This window comes from Hipposideros armiger, unplaced genomic scaffold (assembly GCF_001890085.2).
Source record: "Hipposideros armiger isolate ML-2016 unplaced genomic scaffold, ASM189008v1 scaffold_83, whole genome shotgun sequence".
NCBI classification, from domain to species: Eukaryota; Metazoa; Chordata; class Mammalia; order Chiroptera; family Hipposideridae; genus Hipposideros; species Hipposideros armiger.
This window is the reverse complement of record NW_017731433.1, coordinates 3,811,597-3,829,856: the sequence shown is the minus strand read 5'-3', so window position 1 is coordinate 3,829,856 and position 18,260 is coordinate 3,811,597. Positions and strand designations below refer to the sequence as shown.

At 37.9% G+C, this 18,260-nt stretch overlaps 1 protein-coding gene across 1 annotated transcript in view; it reads left to right on the top strand.

Moving 5' to 3' along the window:
• The window catches only part of SLC2A2 (solute carrier family 2 member 2), a 39,680-nt gene that overhangs the window by 9,578 nt on the left and 11,842 nt on the right, over positions 1-18,260 (top strand). Inside the window, exons 2-5 of the mRNA XM_019643903.1 lie at positions 3,279-3,371; positions 6,340-6,602; positions 13,802-13,926; positions 17,344-17,459. Coding sequence (XP_019499448.1) covers positions 3,279-3,371; positions 6,340-6,602; positions 13,802-13,926; positions 17,344-17,459 — 597 coding nt within the window. The remainder of the gene's footprint in view (positions 1-3,278; positions 3,372-6,339; positions 6,603-13,801; positions 13,927-17,343; positions 17,460-18,260) is intronic.

The window sequence follows — 18,260 nt, the reverse complement described above, 5'->3', positions numbered from 1 at the left end:
TCTTCAATGTCACTAATTCTTTCCTCCATCTGGTGACTCTATCTCCTAAGCTGGATATTTCATTCTTCATCTCATTTATTGAGTTCTTCAGTTCCAGAATTTTTAGTTGGGTCTTTTTTTTATTTTATTTTAATCTTTTTTGGGAAAATATTCATTTTGCTCATTAATTTTACTTCTGAGCTCATTAAACTGCCTGTCTGTATTTTCTTGCATCTCATTAAGTTTTTCAGAACTTCAATCTTGAATTATCTGCCATTTAAGTAATATATTTCCATGTCTTTAAGTTCGTGGAAATATATTTTCATTTTCTTTTTGAGATGCCTTGTTACAATGGTTATTCATGGTAATTAATGAATTATTTCTCTTCGTAGGCATCTATAGGTGTGAATTCTGCAGCAGATTGATATGAAGAGGTTTTCTCTTGCTTTCCAGTAGGTGGTGCTGGAATGTTTTATTTTCTCTTGCACTGTTCTGGCTTCTTATGTGGTGGGAGATTTCCTGGGAGGTGGGCTTCTGATCTGTGATCAGGTTGCCTTGGTTTCAAATCAGCTGCCCACGGAAGGATGTGGTGGGAGATGGAGTTTGGAGCCTCTGAAACCCCAAAGCTGCCCCTGAAGCCTGATGTAGAGCATGTGTGTCTCAGTAGCCCTGGGTGTCCCCACAGGGACCAGCTGGGAAAGGTGGGGGTGGAGTGGGCTGGAAGAGGCAGCAGGTGTGTTTGTCTGCCAGCCCACAACTGTCTCGCCCCTACAGCTCCTTCTGTCACCAGAATTAGCTGCATTGTGCATCTGCCACTCAGGAATTGTCTCTCCAGTCCTAAGGGCTTTAGATATTCTGCTCTTTAATTTGATATTGCTACAGTTTTTTCTGGGGCCTGTTGCTAACACTGGGGGTGTGTGGGAGAGGCAAGCTCTGGGAGGGTGGGGGGAGGCAGCCAGGCTCCATGGCTCTGTTTTCTGCCTGGCAGTGATGGAAGTAAGGGCTGTCATACTTCTGTGTTTGGTCTTTGCCCTGATCTCTGGGTTCAGCTATTTTGTATGCTGATCCCTCAGGCAGGATTGTGGGCCACAGAAAGTGCACCTGCAGGCTCAACCCTCCCCTCTTCTGGGACTGCAGTGAGCTCCAGGCTGTGTCCTGCAGCCTGTGTCTCTGCACTTCTCCCTTCCTTCCTCCCCTGTTCTGCCCAATTCACCCACCTTCAGGTGTTTCAATGCACAGATCTCTCAGACATGTTTGTGTGTTTCATAGGGAATCCTTTGTTGAATTATAGCTGGTCAATTTGTTGTAACTTCCAGGGGAGATTTCAAGGAGCACCCCTCATGCCACCATGTTTCTGACGTCACTCTGGTTGGACTCTTAAAATAAAATAAAATTTAAAAAAAGGAGCTTAATATTGCCTGGGGGGAGGGGAGTCAGGAAAAGAGAACCAGCAAAGAGCAGGAGTCGAGTGGGACGAGCAGTCGCCAAGTGCTTGGAGACTCTGCCGCAGGAAAAAAAGGAGATGCAGGGATGAACCTTGGTTGTAAGAAGGCCCCAAAGTCCTTCTTCAACTGAGCTACAGATGAGCAGCTAAATAGCCATTGCCCTTTGGGATTTTTGTGCAGGGACCTCATAAAAATTTTCTATGGGTAGGGGAGAAAGTAGTTGAATTAGTGGAAAAAGAGGAAGCAAACTTCAAACCTAAAGATTTTCAATTGTCACCCCAGAGATTCCAATTAAGTAGTAGGTCTGGGATGAGCCCCAGGAAGCTACATATGTAATAAACTCTCCAAGTAGAGTCTTGTTTTAGAACCACTAGACAATAAGTTTAACGGCTCTCAGGGTGGTTCTGTATTAATACTTTGTTGATGACACTGAAACTTCTGATCTCCTGCTTGACTGGCGAGTGAGGGGCACTGGTGGTTAATTAGCTATTTTTATGCTGGGATAGGAGGCTTTATAATCATCCCCCAATTTAGAGAAAAACTGAAGGTCCTGCAGTGGAAATGATCTGGGCCACATACCCACTAAGTATCGGAATGGGAACTGAAAGCCATGTTGATATGATTCATTCATTCATTCAACAAAGTTTCTACTATAAACCATGTTATTTATTTACAATTTTTTAAATTATGTGATTATACATGAAATAGTTTCCTTATAAAATGTCTAATAATATAAATAAAAGAAAAAATATTCCTTTACCCCTCTTCTCCAATCTCACATTTTCCTCAAACATCATCCTCTTGTTTTTCAAGAGAATATTCTATGAGTTTCATATAACATGCATGAATCAAAAAATACTCAAATTTAAGCCTTTAAAAAAATTTTTGAGATTACACAACTTCCTTGGTCACTACATAATTACATTATGTCAGTACATATCACATTATTCTTTTTAACTACTGCATAGCATATTGTATGTATCTGATGTATGTATAATATCATGATAGCTTTAATCTATTTGGCCATTTTCTATTGAATGACATTTGGTCTTTTCTATAATTTTTGCTATCACACACACAAAATGCTTAATCAAATATCCTTATATCTGACTCTGTGTTCATCATATGATTTCTGTAAGATGGTTAGACACGTGGTTATGAGTTGAAGGGGATGAATGCTCTGCCCCGTCTACACTTTTTGCTTGTTTTTGTAGCTACAGGGAGTTGGGGAATGGAGAGGTAGGGAATAATACACCTTAACCAATTCTAGAGTCAACTAGGTGCAAATTGTGAAAAGTATTACCTGAAGGTTGATGTGGACCATGATAAAGTCTGGTTGATGCCTTCTGTATGAATATTGAGGTATTTTTTTTTTACATAAAAATGTCCAGGAACTCCCCATCTCTTTGTTACTGGTGTCTTATTTTAGTTCTCACAATGATATAAATGACTGTTTTTACCTTAGCAGTTTCCTTCAGCCCACAACAATTCTAATTCTCAATCCTGATTTTGAATCTTAAACATATCTCTCTCTCTCTCTCTCTCTCTCTCTCTCTCTCTCTCTCTCTCTCTCTCTCTGTGTGTGTGTGTGTGTGTGTGTGTAAAAGGATTTTTTGTTTCTCCCCTGGGAGAAGTCGTCCCCCACTCTTTTCAGCTGTAGCATTGTAAGGAAAATGATGAATGGTTCTCACATTCTGGTATGAATGACCCTGCTGGGAACACAGGGAACACTGTGAGTGTCAAGGGACAAGAGCCAGCCTGGGGAGCCTGTCAGAAGTCCAGCCTGCAGGCTGATGACGCGCTGGGTGACTGAACTTGCCGGTGTTCCCCTGCCCTGTGTTTTATTCCCCACAGGTCACCGGGACCTTGGTTCTCACTGTCTTCACTGCTGTGCTGGGTTCCTTCCAGTTTGGATATGACATTGGTGTGATCAATGCCCCTCAACAGGCAAGTGAAACATGTATGGTAAAATCTCTTTGGGGCAATTTCAGTCAATGACAGGAAGATATCTATCATTTCCTTGTACAGAGAGATAATGTGTGCCCATGTGGGGAACACAGGGTAATCCAGGCCTTCTCTCAGGTACAATGTGCATGGTTCCAGAGCTGATAACATGACTTTGACTCTTCAGTTAATAGCCCTCACAGGAAGAGAAAGAGCATGAAATAATTCTTCATCTTTGATTCTGCTGTTTGCTGACCTCACAGAAAACTTCAGCCAGAATACCACATGCCTAAGGGTTTTGGTTTTTTTTTTAAGTTTAAGAGCTTATTGCAGCATTCATCCAGACCTCTCAGCCATACATGAATGAAAATGCCAGGGAATAAGAGGAAACTATCGAAGAATATGTTTCATTCTATGTACAAACATTTATTGAGCACCAAGTCACTGTGCATCAGGCACTTTAACATATGCTGTTCCCGGCGTGACCCTCCCAACAATCTTTTTATGCCCATTTCTAGGCCAGATTACAACCTTTAGGAGCACTGACACTAAAAAGCTTCTACTTCTTGCCCACATTCCTGTTTCTCATAGGTGATTCAAAGTAAAATAATACAAAATTTTTTAAATAATAATCAAGAAGTTGAACAAAGTTTAGATTTTCTTTATGATGACTATTTAGATGGGTATTTTTTAAATTACCAAATAATGTCTATCATTTTCCTTGTTTATTTTGTGCATCCCTACTCTGGTATCCAGTGAGTGGACAGGAAAGGGATGTCATTTTTCTCAGCTCCCACAGCCTGTAACTGGGGGAACCAAGACTTCACTCCCTCTGCCCTAATTCAGACTATCAGGTCACTTAGGTTGGGATAGATGTCTTGTTCCTCTTCCTATCACTAGTGCCAAGCACAATGATTGGTGTAAAGAAGGCATTCAATAAGTGCTAAGTGAGTGAAAGAGAGGCAGGGAGGGAGGGAGGGAGGGAGAGGAGAGAGAGAGAGAGAGACTGGGGGAAGGCTGGCATAAGGTGAACATATAGACATTTGTTGGAAGCCTTCTATGAACCAATCATATTTTCTCTGCTTCTCTTACAACATTGGACTCCAAGGAAAATGGAAGATACTGCAGGTGTGAATGTATAAAATGTGTGTTGGCCAATCAGTCCATCACCTGAAAAGAGTTCTTCCTTGGGCCAAAAGCTATGCTCTGGTGAGCTGCCACATGTCATCATGACTGTGGCAGGCCTTGCTGATGTTGAAAGATTTAGGGAATGACATTGGGGTCATAGCTTTTTGTCTGTGGGTGATGACATGTACCAATTTAGCAGGTTTCCTGAAATTTGGTTCAATATCCCCATAATTGGTAGAGCCGCTTCTCTTTTTGTGGAAGACTTTTTCAAATCCTTATGTAAGCCATGCTTCCTAGTCTTTGAGGAAATCTAAGTTTCCCCCTACCTCAATCCCAGTCCTAGAGCTAAACCTGAAAACAGAGATGTATCATTGGCATCCAGGTTAGTGCTCTTTCCACAGCCCCTTTGTTCTGTGTTTAAAGAGCTGCCTAAACACGATTAGGTGAGAAGAGTCATTCAGGCCCTTTTGTTTTTATTAGTTTATTAGAATGACATTTGGAATTAATTTAAGGTATTTTTAAATCACATCTTTTTATGAAAACTACATATGCCTGTTGCAGAAAGTATTAGGGAAAAAAATCACCCATCATCATTCTACCACATAGAGCAAACTGCTGAGAACATTTTGGATATTTCCTTGCAGCCGTTTTTCTATGCATGTTGCCCATACAGAGTAACTTTCTAATGAGGCAAATGTCTTGGCTAGACTTCTTTCATCATAAGAGGATGTCAGTTCTTTCCCTCACTGAGCTGGCTTTGCCACATAGAATTTTGCCCATGACTGGTAACCTAGGGCAGCTGCATTCTGGGTCCTTGTCAGGGGCCCTCCCAGATCACTGCTGAATAGTGACCAAACCATCACTGAGAGGAATGACATGGAAGGAAGATAGCCTGAAGGATGTGCCTTTACTTGATTATACTCCCATATGACCTTTGCCTCTACTGAAGCACATTATAAAGTACGGCTTTATGAAATTTTGAACATTAGTTTTGAACATTGTTCACTCTATTACACACTGAACTCTATGAGACCCAAAGTAGAAACTTTTTTCAGGTCTCAATGCCTTCTCAGGAGCCACCGAATTTTTTTTTTTTAATCTTTGGAATTCATCAATACATATGATTGTTTTCCTCTCTTTGCATTGGCTGCTAGAAAGTTTATTGCTATATTAATACCTCACTTCTAGCAAGGAGACAGCACCTAGTGTTTGAATTTATATATTGTACTACCTTTATTTTTGGCCTCACTTTATCTTTCCCCAATTTTTTTCTTATATCCACTTTTATGTTTCCATTAAAATATTTACATAAGTCAATTTAAATCCTGCTGTGTAGGGAGAACGCTGGTATGTAAATGTATCTTTTTAGCCTGCAGAATATTTTCAATTTAAATAGTTTCCAACATTTAAAACTTGGAGAATTTTACATTAAAAACACAGATTTCTCGCTTCTCTTTAAAAACTGGAGGTCGTCAACACTAGTCTCACAGCTGTAGCTTCCTCCCTTAGATGGAACAAATAGTCTCAAGCACCATAATCCTGCCCACTCGCTATTGAACCCTCAAAAGTACAGAAAGTATTTCAGTCCTCGAGTCATCAAGGTTCTCCTTGCCTCCTTCGCTTATTTATTCCTGCTTGTTCCTGTTGGCACTGGAATTTGTGACCTCTGTTTTATGGGACATGGTCAACTTTAAATAAATCTATATGTGTTTGTATGTGTATAATGCACATAATTGGGGTCATCCTGTTTAAAAACCTAACAAACATTTTAAAGGAAAAACAAATAAGAATATATAGAATGTTTGAAATATTGGAGCTATTTTTCTTTATTTTATTTCCTTAGGTAATAATATCCCATTATAGGCAGGTTTTGGGTGTCCCGCTGGATGACCGAAAAGCTATCAACAGCTATGTTAGCGAGAGTACACAGGAACTGCCCACAACCCCATACCCAAGGAGTCCAACACCAATCACTTGGGCTGAGGAAGAGTCTATGGCATCTTCTGGCATCATCACCATGTTCTGGTCCCTCTCTGTGTCCAGCTTTGCAGTTGGTGGAATGATCGCGTCATTCTTTGGTGGGTGGCTTGGAGACAAGCTTGGAAGGTAAGTAAATTTTATAAATAAATGTAAACTTAGAAACTTTAGTATTTAGGGTTTCCTAGAAGATTTTAGCAAGAAATCATCTTTCTTTTTGTGAAATAGTTTTAGAGTTGATGTTTTAACTCATGATCCTAGGAGTTAGGTTAGTGTTGGACCAAATAAAGGGAAAAACTGTTGGACCAATCTGCTTAGTTGTGGGGCAATTACAGAAAAAGTGAGTTTGGTGTGTGTTTCTAGATAATTTCTTTGATTCTCTGGCTTTGTAAGTTCTAAAACATATTAAGAAACCACTGCACAAATGATTAACTCAGGAGCTCAATGGAAAAGCCAAAAGTGGAATTTTTAACATAGGAATCCATTGTTTGCTTCACCAAATTGCTCCATTTCTCAGACAATCAGTTTTCCATCTTCAAATTAGAATTTGGCATTTGGATCAGTCAAGTCTTAAGGCCAAGTCAATACTCCCAATTCCCAATTTCTCAGCATACTTGTCAAGGGTTTTGTAGCTGCTACTACTGCTATCTCAAAGCCCCAACCAGAGATGAAGTCAGTGGTGTTTCTACTTCTCTACTCTGGTTTCTGTTAGGTATTTTGGATTAAAAACATCAGTGGAACTCCTTTACACTCAGATTTCCCTTAGTCATGTGACATACTAAAGCTCTTAGGATTTCCCTACCCCCCCCCCATAGAGAAAAAGAAAATAAAGTTAGAAAATCAAGTGATTATTTCTTTCAATTTTCTGGTATTATTATTATTATTATTATCATTATCATTATGATGATGATGATGATGATGATGATTAGCTTTAGGTGCACAGAACAATGCAATAGTTATACTTTTCACCCCACACAAAGATATCATACATACCTATCACGATTCCATTGACTCCACTCCCCACACTACTCCACTTCCCGTAACCAAGTATATATCAAATAAGTTCATCTTTTATTTATTAACCTTTTTTCTGATGATAAAAATAAATATACAAATAGAGAAAACTTAGAAAATGCAAAAACCTTTAAAATGTAAATGATACAGGTGAAGTTATAACTCTTAGTAATTCTGGATTACAATTTATTGATTTTTTAAATTCTTACTTTACATTATAATTTTATCTCTCTGGTTATTAAAATTCTGATAACTTCTTTCTCTTGTACTAGAGCTTTTATATAATAAGGCTGTAAGAAGTTTTCTTAAGTAATGGGTAGCTTGATAATCCAAATTGTATCCTTGTTCTCATTTGAAAGGGACTTTCCTCAACCATAACAGAAAGTGGTCAGTTCCTCACATTTTTATCAACTTATTGGTGTTTAGCTGAACTTTAAATCAGAATCCATAAATTACAGTTAATAAATTGACTTTCATCATTTAAAAATTTAAAAATCCTTTTAATTTGTACCAAATTGGTTTAAAATGTTAAAATGTAACTGGAATTTTTCTAGATTAATTATTTCTAAATAAATAAAATTAAGCAAAATGAAATTTTAAAATATGGACAAAGCAATTCTTATAGCACCTACTGATGTTTTTATACTTTCTCCCATTTCTGAAAAAAAATTTTAGCCCCTGCTGTCACTCATTTAGAGATGAGATTCTGAGGTCCAGTGACTTACTTTAAAACATTTAATTAGTGTCCTAGTGATGGAACTAGGATCCACATATTCTCAAGTCTTAGGATTTAGCATCAACAATGGCCAGACTCCAAAACAATGTCAAATGACCAATTCTCAAATGACTTATGGTAACTAAAAGTGAGGCTTCCCCCAATTCTCAGTGGAAAAATGATTCTCTTTGAAAAACAGCCATAAAATTAATAATTTTAATTTCAAAATTAAGACAAAAAGAGTACAGTCTCTCCCATAAAACTGTTTTTCTAGGGAGATTCACTGAGAAATGATATGATTTTCCTTATTGCCAGGGTCATTATTCCACCAGTTAAAAGTAAACAAATAAAAATGTGATTTTCCATTACTGCTTTTAAAAAGCCTTTCCTTGTAATTGTATAATAGTCAATAGATATCTGAGGCCAGTATTTTTTTTTTGCAGAGGTTTTTTTTTATTATTTTCAGGTGTGAAAAACAACACAGTGATTACATATTTATGTACCTCACAAAGTGATAACACCAATAAGTCTAGTACCCATCTGACACTGTACATAGTTATTACAGTATTATTGACTATATTCCCTATGCTGTACTTTATATCCTCATGACTATTTTTTAAATTACAGTTGACATTTAAGATTATTTTATATTAGTTTCAGCTGTACAGCATATTTGTTGGTTAGACATTTACATTATTTATGAAGTGGTCACCCCGATAAGTCTAGTACCCATCTGACACTACACATAGTTTTTACAATATTATTGACTATATTCCCCATACTGTACTTTACATCTCTGTGACTATTTTTTAACTACCAATTTGTACTTCTTAATCTCTTCACCTTTCTCACCCAGCCCCCCAACACCCCTCCCATCTAGCAACTATCAGTTTGTTCTCTGTATCTATGAGTCTGTTCCTGTTTTGTTGGTTTGTTTTGTTCTTTAGATTCCACATATAAGTGAGATCATATGGTATCTACCTTTCTCAGGCTGACTTATTTCACTTAGCATAATACCCTCTAGGTCCATCCATGTTGTTACAAATGGTAAGATTTCATTCTTTTTTATGGCACAGTAATAGCCCATTGTATAAATGTACTACAATTTCCTTATCCAATTGTCTATTGTTGGGCACTTAGGTTGTTTCCTTATCTTGACTATTGTAAATAGCACTGAAGTCAACATAGGGATGCATATATCTTTTTGAATTAGCGTTTTGGATTTCTTTGGGTAAATACCCAGGAGTGGAATTGCTGGGTCATAAAGTAGGTCTATTTTTATTTTTAATTAATTGCACCAATCTGCAATCCCACCAACAGTGCACAAGGGTTCCCTTTTTTCCACATCCTTGCCCCACTTGTTGTTAATTTATTGATGATGATCATTCTGACTGGAATGAGGTGGTATTTCATTGTGGTTTTCATTTGCCATTTTCTGATGATTAGTGATGTTTAGCATCTTCTCATGTGTCTATCGGTCATCTGTATGTCCTCATTGGAGAAATGTCTATTCAGGTCCTCTGCCCATTTGTTAACTGGATTAGTTGTTTTTCTGGTGTTGAGTTGTATAAATTTTGGATATTAACCTTTTATCAGATGTATCATTAATGAATATCTTCTCTCATTCAGTAGGATACCTTTTCATTTTGTTGGTGGTTTCCTTTGCTGTGCAAAAACTTTTTAATTTGATGTAGTTCCATTTGTTTATTTTTTCTTTTGTTTCCCTTGCCCGAGGAGATATATCAGTAAAAATATTACTAAGGGTAATGTCTGAGAATTTACTGCCTTTGTTTTCTTCTAGAAGTTTTATGGTTTCGGCTCTTATATTTAAGTCTTTAATCCATTTTGAGTTTTTTCTTGTATATGGAATAACAAGGTGATTCAGTTTCATTTTTTTGCATGTATCTGTCCAATTTCCCCAGCACCATTTATTGAATAGTGTGGCCACTATTTTTAGATTTGGGTTCTCAAGGTTAATTTTTCCAGAGGCTGAGTGCTTACAATTTAATTATAAGTGTATGATGGGGAGACAATGGTCTGTGCAATCCACACTACCACAAGTCAAGAAAGGCATACATAACTTACCTTGGAATGCTTTCTTTCTTTTGTATCAAAAATGGAACTCACTAAAATGAAGCATTAATCTTTGGTTTCACACACAGATCAAGTCCCAGCTCTGCCACTTAATAGCTGTGTGAAATGAGCAAATTTTGGGGGTTGTCTAGAACGCTCCCCTTCCCCCCATACCTATCTCATGGAATTATTGTGTGGATTATATGAGCGGGAACATAAAGGGTTTTACATAATTTCCAGTGCAGAGTAAGCAAGCAGCAAATGCAGCCTTTGATGTGGATGGCAATGATGAAATCTATGCTAACAGGAGTATTTTGAGAATATTTAAAGAAATATATTTAGAAATATATTTCCTTCTCCCTGACCCAACCATTTTAAGTATATTTAGATTATTCTTGGCCATTTCTCATGTCTGAGCAGAAGTTAAAAATCCTTTAAGTCATATCAAGTGCTCCAGCATCCATTGGTGGTAAGGAAGAGGGACTTTAGAGCAATCTGGCATCAAAAGTACTTTGAAGCTATCCCCTTGAAGACTTTTTTTAATCTCTCCCTCCCATCCAATGGAATATACAATTAACTAGCTAAATTTCTTAAGTAAATTATTGGGTTCACCTGCGCTCTGTTCTTGTGTAGGTAGAGAAAGAGCTCCGCACAGAGAAGCACCCCGTCTTTCTCTACTGGCCAGCTCTAAAACTGGCCAGCTCTAAATCATTCTGTTTCCTCTGCCTTTGAATAATTTCCATGTATTAGTTTCCTAGTACTGCTCTAATGAATTACCATAGACTTAGTGCCTTAAAACAACACAAATTTATTTTCTTATAGTTTTGGAGATCAGAAGCCCAAATTCAGTCTCACTTGGCTAAAGACAAGGTGCCAGCAGAGCTGGGTCCCTCTGAGGTTCTGAGGGAAGGATCCCTTTCCTTGCCCTTTCCCAGCTTCCAGGGACCACCTAGAGGCCCTGGCTTGTGGCTCTTCCTCCATCTTCAAAGCACTTCACTCCACTCTCTACTTCTATCATCACATCACCTTCTCTTCTGCCCTCCTCGTACAAGGATGTTTGTGATTACATTCTTGGGCCCACCTGGATAATCCGGGGTAACCGTCATCTCAGAGTCCTTAACCTTGAAAATCCCTTTTGTCATATAAAGTAACATATTCTGAGGGTCTGAGGATTGGGGTGCAGACTCTGGGGGGCTATTATTCAGACTATCACATGGTTGTTGGGCAATCATTGCAGTATGAGATTACATAGATTTACTCTCAAAACAGTATCTCTTTGGTGTTAAAGATAATTGCTTAGAAAAAGTTCACCTATTAAAATTTCAAACACTGAATGAACATACGGGACTGCATCAAACTTAAAAGATTTTTCACAACAAAAGAAACCATCAATAAAACAAAAAGGAAGCCTACTGAATGGGAGAAGATATTTGTCAATGATATATCTGATAAGGGATTAATATCCAAAATATATAAAATGCTCATGCAACTCAAGACCAAAAAAACACAAACAACCCAATTAAAAAATGGGCAGAGGATATGAAGAGACAGTTCTCCAAAGAGGACATACAGATGGCCAACAGGCATATGAAAACATGTTCAACCTCACTTAGCATTAGGGAACTGCAAATAAAAACCACAATGAGATACCACCTCACCCCGGTCAGAATGGCTATCATCAATAAATCAACAAACAACAAATGCTGGTAAGGTTGTAGGGAAAAGGGAACCCTGGTGCACTGCTGGTGGGACTGCAGACTGGTGCAGCCATTATGGAAATCAGTATGGTGGTATCTCAAAAATCTGAAAATGGAACTACCTTATGACCCAGCAATCCCACTCTTAGGTATTTATCCAAAAAATCCCAAGACATTAATCCGAAAAAATATATGTACCCCTATGTTCATTGCGGCACTATTCACAATAGCTAAGACTTGGAAACAACTAAAATGCCCATCGGTAAATGACTGGATTAAGAAACTTTGGTACATTTATACAATGGAGTATTACTCAGCTATAAAGAAGAAGGAAATAGTACCATTTGCAACAATATGGATGGAACTAGAGAACATTATGCTAAGTGAAATAAGTCAGTCAGAGAAAGACAAATATCATATGATCTCACTTATACATGGATTCTAAGGATCTGAATGGATGGAGACGTGGATGGAGATAGTCTCAGAGACACAGAGGAAAAACTGAGGGTTGCTAGTTGGGAGGAGGTGGGGATGAAGAAGAAGAGGAAGGGATGAGACAATACAAATTGGTAACTACAATATGGCCTCAGGGATAGAAAAGACAGTCTGGGGAATATAATCAATAATGTTGTAAATATTTCTTAGGGGGCCAGGTGGACTCATGTCTTGTGGGGGAGACCACTTCATAGTTGGTGTAGAGGACTGACCACCACACTGTATTTCTGAAGCTGATGTTGAATAATAATGTATGTCAACTATAATTATATATATACATATAGTCACGGGACATGGAGTAGAGAGTGGGAATGGAGTCAATGGAATTGTAATAGATAAGCATGATATCGGGGGTGGGAGGGCAGTAGATGGGGAGAGGGGGGTTGTTACATTGTGAGGGTGAAAAGGATAACAATTGCATTGTTCTGTACACCTGAAACTAACAATAAAAAAAAATTTCAAACACTGAAATAGAACATAACAAGATATTTAACATTTCTTTGTGGCACAAATAGTCCACTCAGACTCTTTCACTGGCCTTATCATCATCTGTTAAACTTTGAAGAAAGTTTCTGGGTACCTCACTTTCCCATTTAACAGGAATAAATATCTGCAAATGTTTTCAAATTTCATATAATTAATTTTGAAAATGTTTTTTTGTGCTATTGTGAGCTTTATTACATATTTTACATTGTAATTACATTTGTAATTTGTAAATTTTACATTGTAAATGTAAATTACATTTACATTAATTTATAGATTCTGAAAATATGCTGATATACAATGTTAAAATGAAAATAAGTATAATTCTCTATAAGAGAAAGTAAAAGTATGTTTTAATTTACTTTGGAGTAATTCACACTAAAGAAAATTTAATTTTAGAAGTTTCTTTCATGATCTACATCAACTAAAAACTGGCACCATTAAAAGAAAAAAAAGTGTCATAGGTTACAACTACTGCATTGAATTTAGCTATTGACAGGCAATTATTTTTTTAAAACCATCAACTAATAGAAAACTTAGTTAATTGTTTGAAATAGCACTAGCAGTTTTATTATAAATCAAATTAGTCATCATAACAATTGAATCATTCTATCAAAATGTAGAGATTGGGTGCATTAAACCCAAATTATCTCATTATAAATATTACTTATAGTTAATGATTCAGTCTGTAGATAAATCAGTGTAGCAATCATAGTTTAAGATTCCCCAACTAGCCTTTTCAGCAAAATTATAATAATGTCTAAGGTAAAAATCTCAGAATACTTTGAAAGCAAATTAGTTTTATCAAGTTTTGATACTGAATTTATAATCCTTGCTTTTTAAAATTTCAGAATCAAAGCCATGTTGGTAGCAAACATTCTCTCATTAGCTGGCGCTCTCTTGATGGGGTTTTCGAAATTGGGACCATCTCACATTCTTATAATTTCAGGAAGAGGTGTATCAGGACTCTACTGTGGTAAGTCACACACACACACACACACACACACACACACACACACACACACACACACGTGCACGCGCATGCGCGTGCACGCACACCTGAAAATTATTCTAAAAGCAGATGTGGTAACATGCAGGGAATATTCTGAGCCCAAGGTGGCATCACAAAAGGGATAGGCAATAGTATAAAGTTGAAGTCTCTTGTTGGGGAGGTTTGGGACCAGTAAGAGGGAATTGTGACGCTGTCTTCTTACCCATGGCAATGACATCATTTCTAGTCATATGATCTAAGGCAAAGTAAGCCCTCAGTTTTCTTAACTATAAATGCAGAAAAAAATACTATCTACCTTGTAGGGTACTTGTGAGAATACATGTAAAATGTCCAGCATACAATCTGAGTGCATACAGTTAACTGCCAAGAAATGCTCTCTATTGTTGTTACTCCCAGACACATAGTAGATGGCAGAAGACTGCTACACCCAGAAACTCAAGCTCGTCCCTTTGGTCTACCTGGCCGCTTATATGTCTGTCTCTTCTATCTGGCATTGACACCAGGCCCATATCTCTCAGACCACACTGCCTAGCCCTGTCAGATTCCAGATCTGGCTGGATGAAGCGTTAAAGCTGCAGTGACCATAAGCAGAGGAAATCAGGAAGAAGCAGCTGGTAGAGGAGTTCAGAATGAAGCAACAATGCTCCTCCCATGAATTTTTCATCTGAATTGCTGGAATCATAAGTTCTTGGAAACAGCTTTAAACTTTGGAAGCAACTAATCAGCAGAGGCCTGAACAAAGGGAAGGTCATTCAATTTCTAACACAGCCAAATGTTTAGCTTCTCAATACCAATGACACCCTAATAGTTCTGTGCCAAGGTTTTAACACATTGTCCCAAGTTGTAGCAATCCCAAACCACTGATCTCCACTGGGGGTGGGAGAGGAGGAGCAAGGGCACAAAATGGTCTATAAAATATCTAACACATTACCTGCAAAGAAGAAAGACTATAATTCTATGCATTTTCAATGATCAGTTGAAACAAAAGTCTAAAGTTACCTAAAATTCACTTTTCATTACTTTCAATGCTAATACAAATAACTGAAAGTCAGGATCATTTATCAAAGTGAAAAGTCAACCTCTGTGTTTTGGGTTCACAGTGAATCAATTCTGGCACTGTCTCTATCTGGTCTTAGATATGTTTCCTCTTCTGAAAACTGCAAATAATAACACTCTCAAAAAGTTCCAAATCATGATTCTTTTGTCCTTCCTCTCCGGTATTTTAAAAATACAGTAGAAATAATATAAAACATTTTTGGTAAAATTTAAAAGAAATGCTGTAAACATATTGTGAAGCAACCTATCACTAACATGGCCAAGTACACTTGTACTTTCCAACCATCTTTTAAAATTATTTCTGGGACAATTCTGAGCATCAAAGTTGCTAAAAATTATAGAAAATGTAATTTGACTTCAGTTTCATATAACTTCATGCATAGATAAGACCTGTGAGATTACCTACACTATTCTGTTTTTGAAGTATATTAGTAGATACTACACAAAGATAGCACAGCCTGGACTAGGGTGTAATAAGTGAATTTTTTTTCTAATTTAAGATCAACAGAGCACACATTAGAGTCACATGCAAAAGTCAGCAGAAATCCAGATGCTGTATCAACCATGCAAATGTTCATGTGAAATATTAAGAACAATTTAAGGCTTTAAAAACATATTGAAACAGATCCCAAACAGCTCTGTTACACAAAGACCATCCATTTCCATTTGATAGTCAGGCAGTCCCTCTACGAGGACGCCTCTGACAGATCTTATTTTTTAATTCTTAAGAAAAATGCCAAACTCTGCATTCAGCCTTGACTTACTGATAGTCTCGAACCTTCTTATGCATTTAGCAAATGGCGAGATATTCCGCCATTCCAACATGACTGATTACATCTGCATTTAAGAAACTCATGGAGGGCCGGCCGAGTGGCGCGATGGTTAAGAACTCGCTTGGGATGCCAGAGGGCCCCGGTTCGGATCCCACATGTGAGGGCCAGTGACACTGCCCTCCACAGCTAAGATGCTGAACAACAGCTCAACCTGGAGCTGGGCTGCCGTGAGTCGCCGGCGGGCTGCAGTCCCTGTGGCAGTGGATTGCCATGGGCTACCGTGTGTGGCCAGCAGCCAGCGTGAGCGGCCAGCAGCCGCAGTGAGCGGCCGTCCAGAAGCCGGCGACTGATCTGCCTCGCCAGAGAAGAGCGCAATGATGGTGCCAACTTGGGCCAGTGAAGCAATGTCCTCCACAACTAGACTGAAGAACAAAACGACAGCAACTTGTCTGTTCCCCTTTCTCCCAATTCCCCAGCGCTGTTATCCCCCAATTCCCCAATAAAAATCTTAACAGGTCTCATTGTGAATGTTTAAAAAAAAAAAAAAAGAAACTCATGGAAGGTAGAATGGCATAGTGCTAGTGCTTTTCAGTTTTTGTATTCCTTTAAGCTCCCAAAGTCTTTATTTAAATAAAATCTTTTCTAAATCCTGTTATTTGGAGAGAATAAAGAAGCAGCTGGGTTGCTCTGGTTGGAGTAATTGGGGAAAGAGCCCCTGAGCTACTTAGCCCCTCACACCTCTCTAACCACCCCACATCCACCACCACCACCACTCTAACGTGATCCTGAGGCACCTCCACATTATGCAAACTCAGATAGGCCTTGTAGTTCTTGTGCTAACACTCTATTGCATTATGATCTTAGGTAAGTCAGTTCACACTTCGGTCAAGTACAGACATTGGCCTAGACATGTTCTAATTTCCTTTAATCCATGAGTCTAGATTAAGAATATAATTATTTTAAAGAATATTATTAATGCATTTTTCAGTCTCTTTTCTTAAGACGTTGTAGGCATTATGATGTAAACTCAATACTAACACAGAATTTTTTTTTAACTAAATAAGACAATGCTGTGACTGATTGCCAAATACTTAACTAACAATTTCTTTCTATTTGTGTATCCAGCTATAACTTTACTTGGAATTGTAGCAACAAATATTCTTTGCATAAACTGTGTCTATGATTGGGAACAATGGTTGTTCCTTTCAACAGACTCAAGAACAGACTTTCAATCAGAATATTGAATGTACTTAAACCAAATTAATGTTATTGAAATAATCCTGGTTTCACTTTAACATTTATTTATTTAATTTTTTTAGTGGTTACCAAAGGATACAAGGGGAGGGGGGATGGTAGAAGAGGGTAAAGGGGGTCAAATATATGGTGATAGGAGGAGAACTGACTCTGGGTGGTGAGCACACAATGTGATATATAGATGATGTATTACAGAATTGTACAATTGCAACCTATGTAATTTTACTTACCATTGTCACTCCAATACATTTAATTTTAAAAAAGAAAAATAATAATATTATGTTCATGTTTCATGCAGGGCTAATTTCAGGCTTGGTTCCAATGTACATTGGTGAAATTGCTCCAACTACATTCAGGGGTGCTATTGGCGCTCTTCACCAGTTGGCCATTGTCACAGGCATTCTTGTTAGTCAGGTAAAAACTCCCATCCCCTACTTCACCCATCCTCTACTTTACCCAGTTTCTCCCTCTCTGTCGATTCTCACCGTAGACCAATACAGGTGTAAAAAAAAAAAAACCAGTTTCACCAGTGGAGGTGTTGTAGAGGTCTAGGCTTTTTAGCTCAAAACTTCATTATCACTACTCTGCTCTTCACTATTCCCTTCAGAGTTGGGATGGTGTTGGCACTGAAAGTAACCTGGAAGCCAAGTCTTGAACTTCTAGAGCTATTCTATAGTTAAGTTACTTCATTTAGATTAAAGGGATAGGAAACTTCAAATTTTTGGCTTTCTGGGCTTCCTTTGAGTATCTAACTTGGAAATTTAATATATAAATGATGACTGGTTCTTGTTCAGCTGGCTCCGTATTTCCCTTCTATCCTGTGGTCTCAGAGGGAGTCCTTGGAACCCCAAACCTATGACTATCCAGAGGGTAGACTACTGCACTAGGGATCATAAAGCTGGTTCTCATCAGAGTAATTTTTCTACCTATATAACCCCATTATATTTAAGTTCTGGGTAATCTAAGAAGATAGTTTCTAAGAAATGCCCAAAGTTATGCATGATTTTTGGTATTGTTTTAGATATTAAATATGTTTTTTAAAAATCTGGTTGATTCCCATCTTAAATGTCCCTTGGGAGTTAATGAAAACAAACCTAGGTGAATTCTTTATAAAACAAATAGTCCCTAATTTAGGTAAGGTGAGACATGAGACACACTAGTTAGAAAGAGTTTCAATCTTGTGCATACTAAAGTTTTCAGTGATTACTGTTAAAT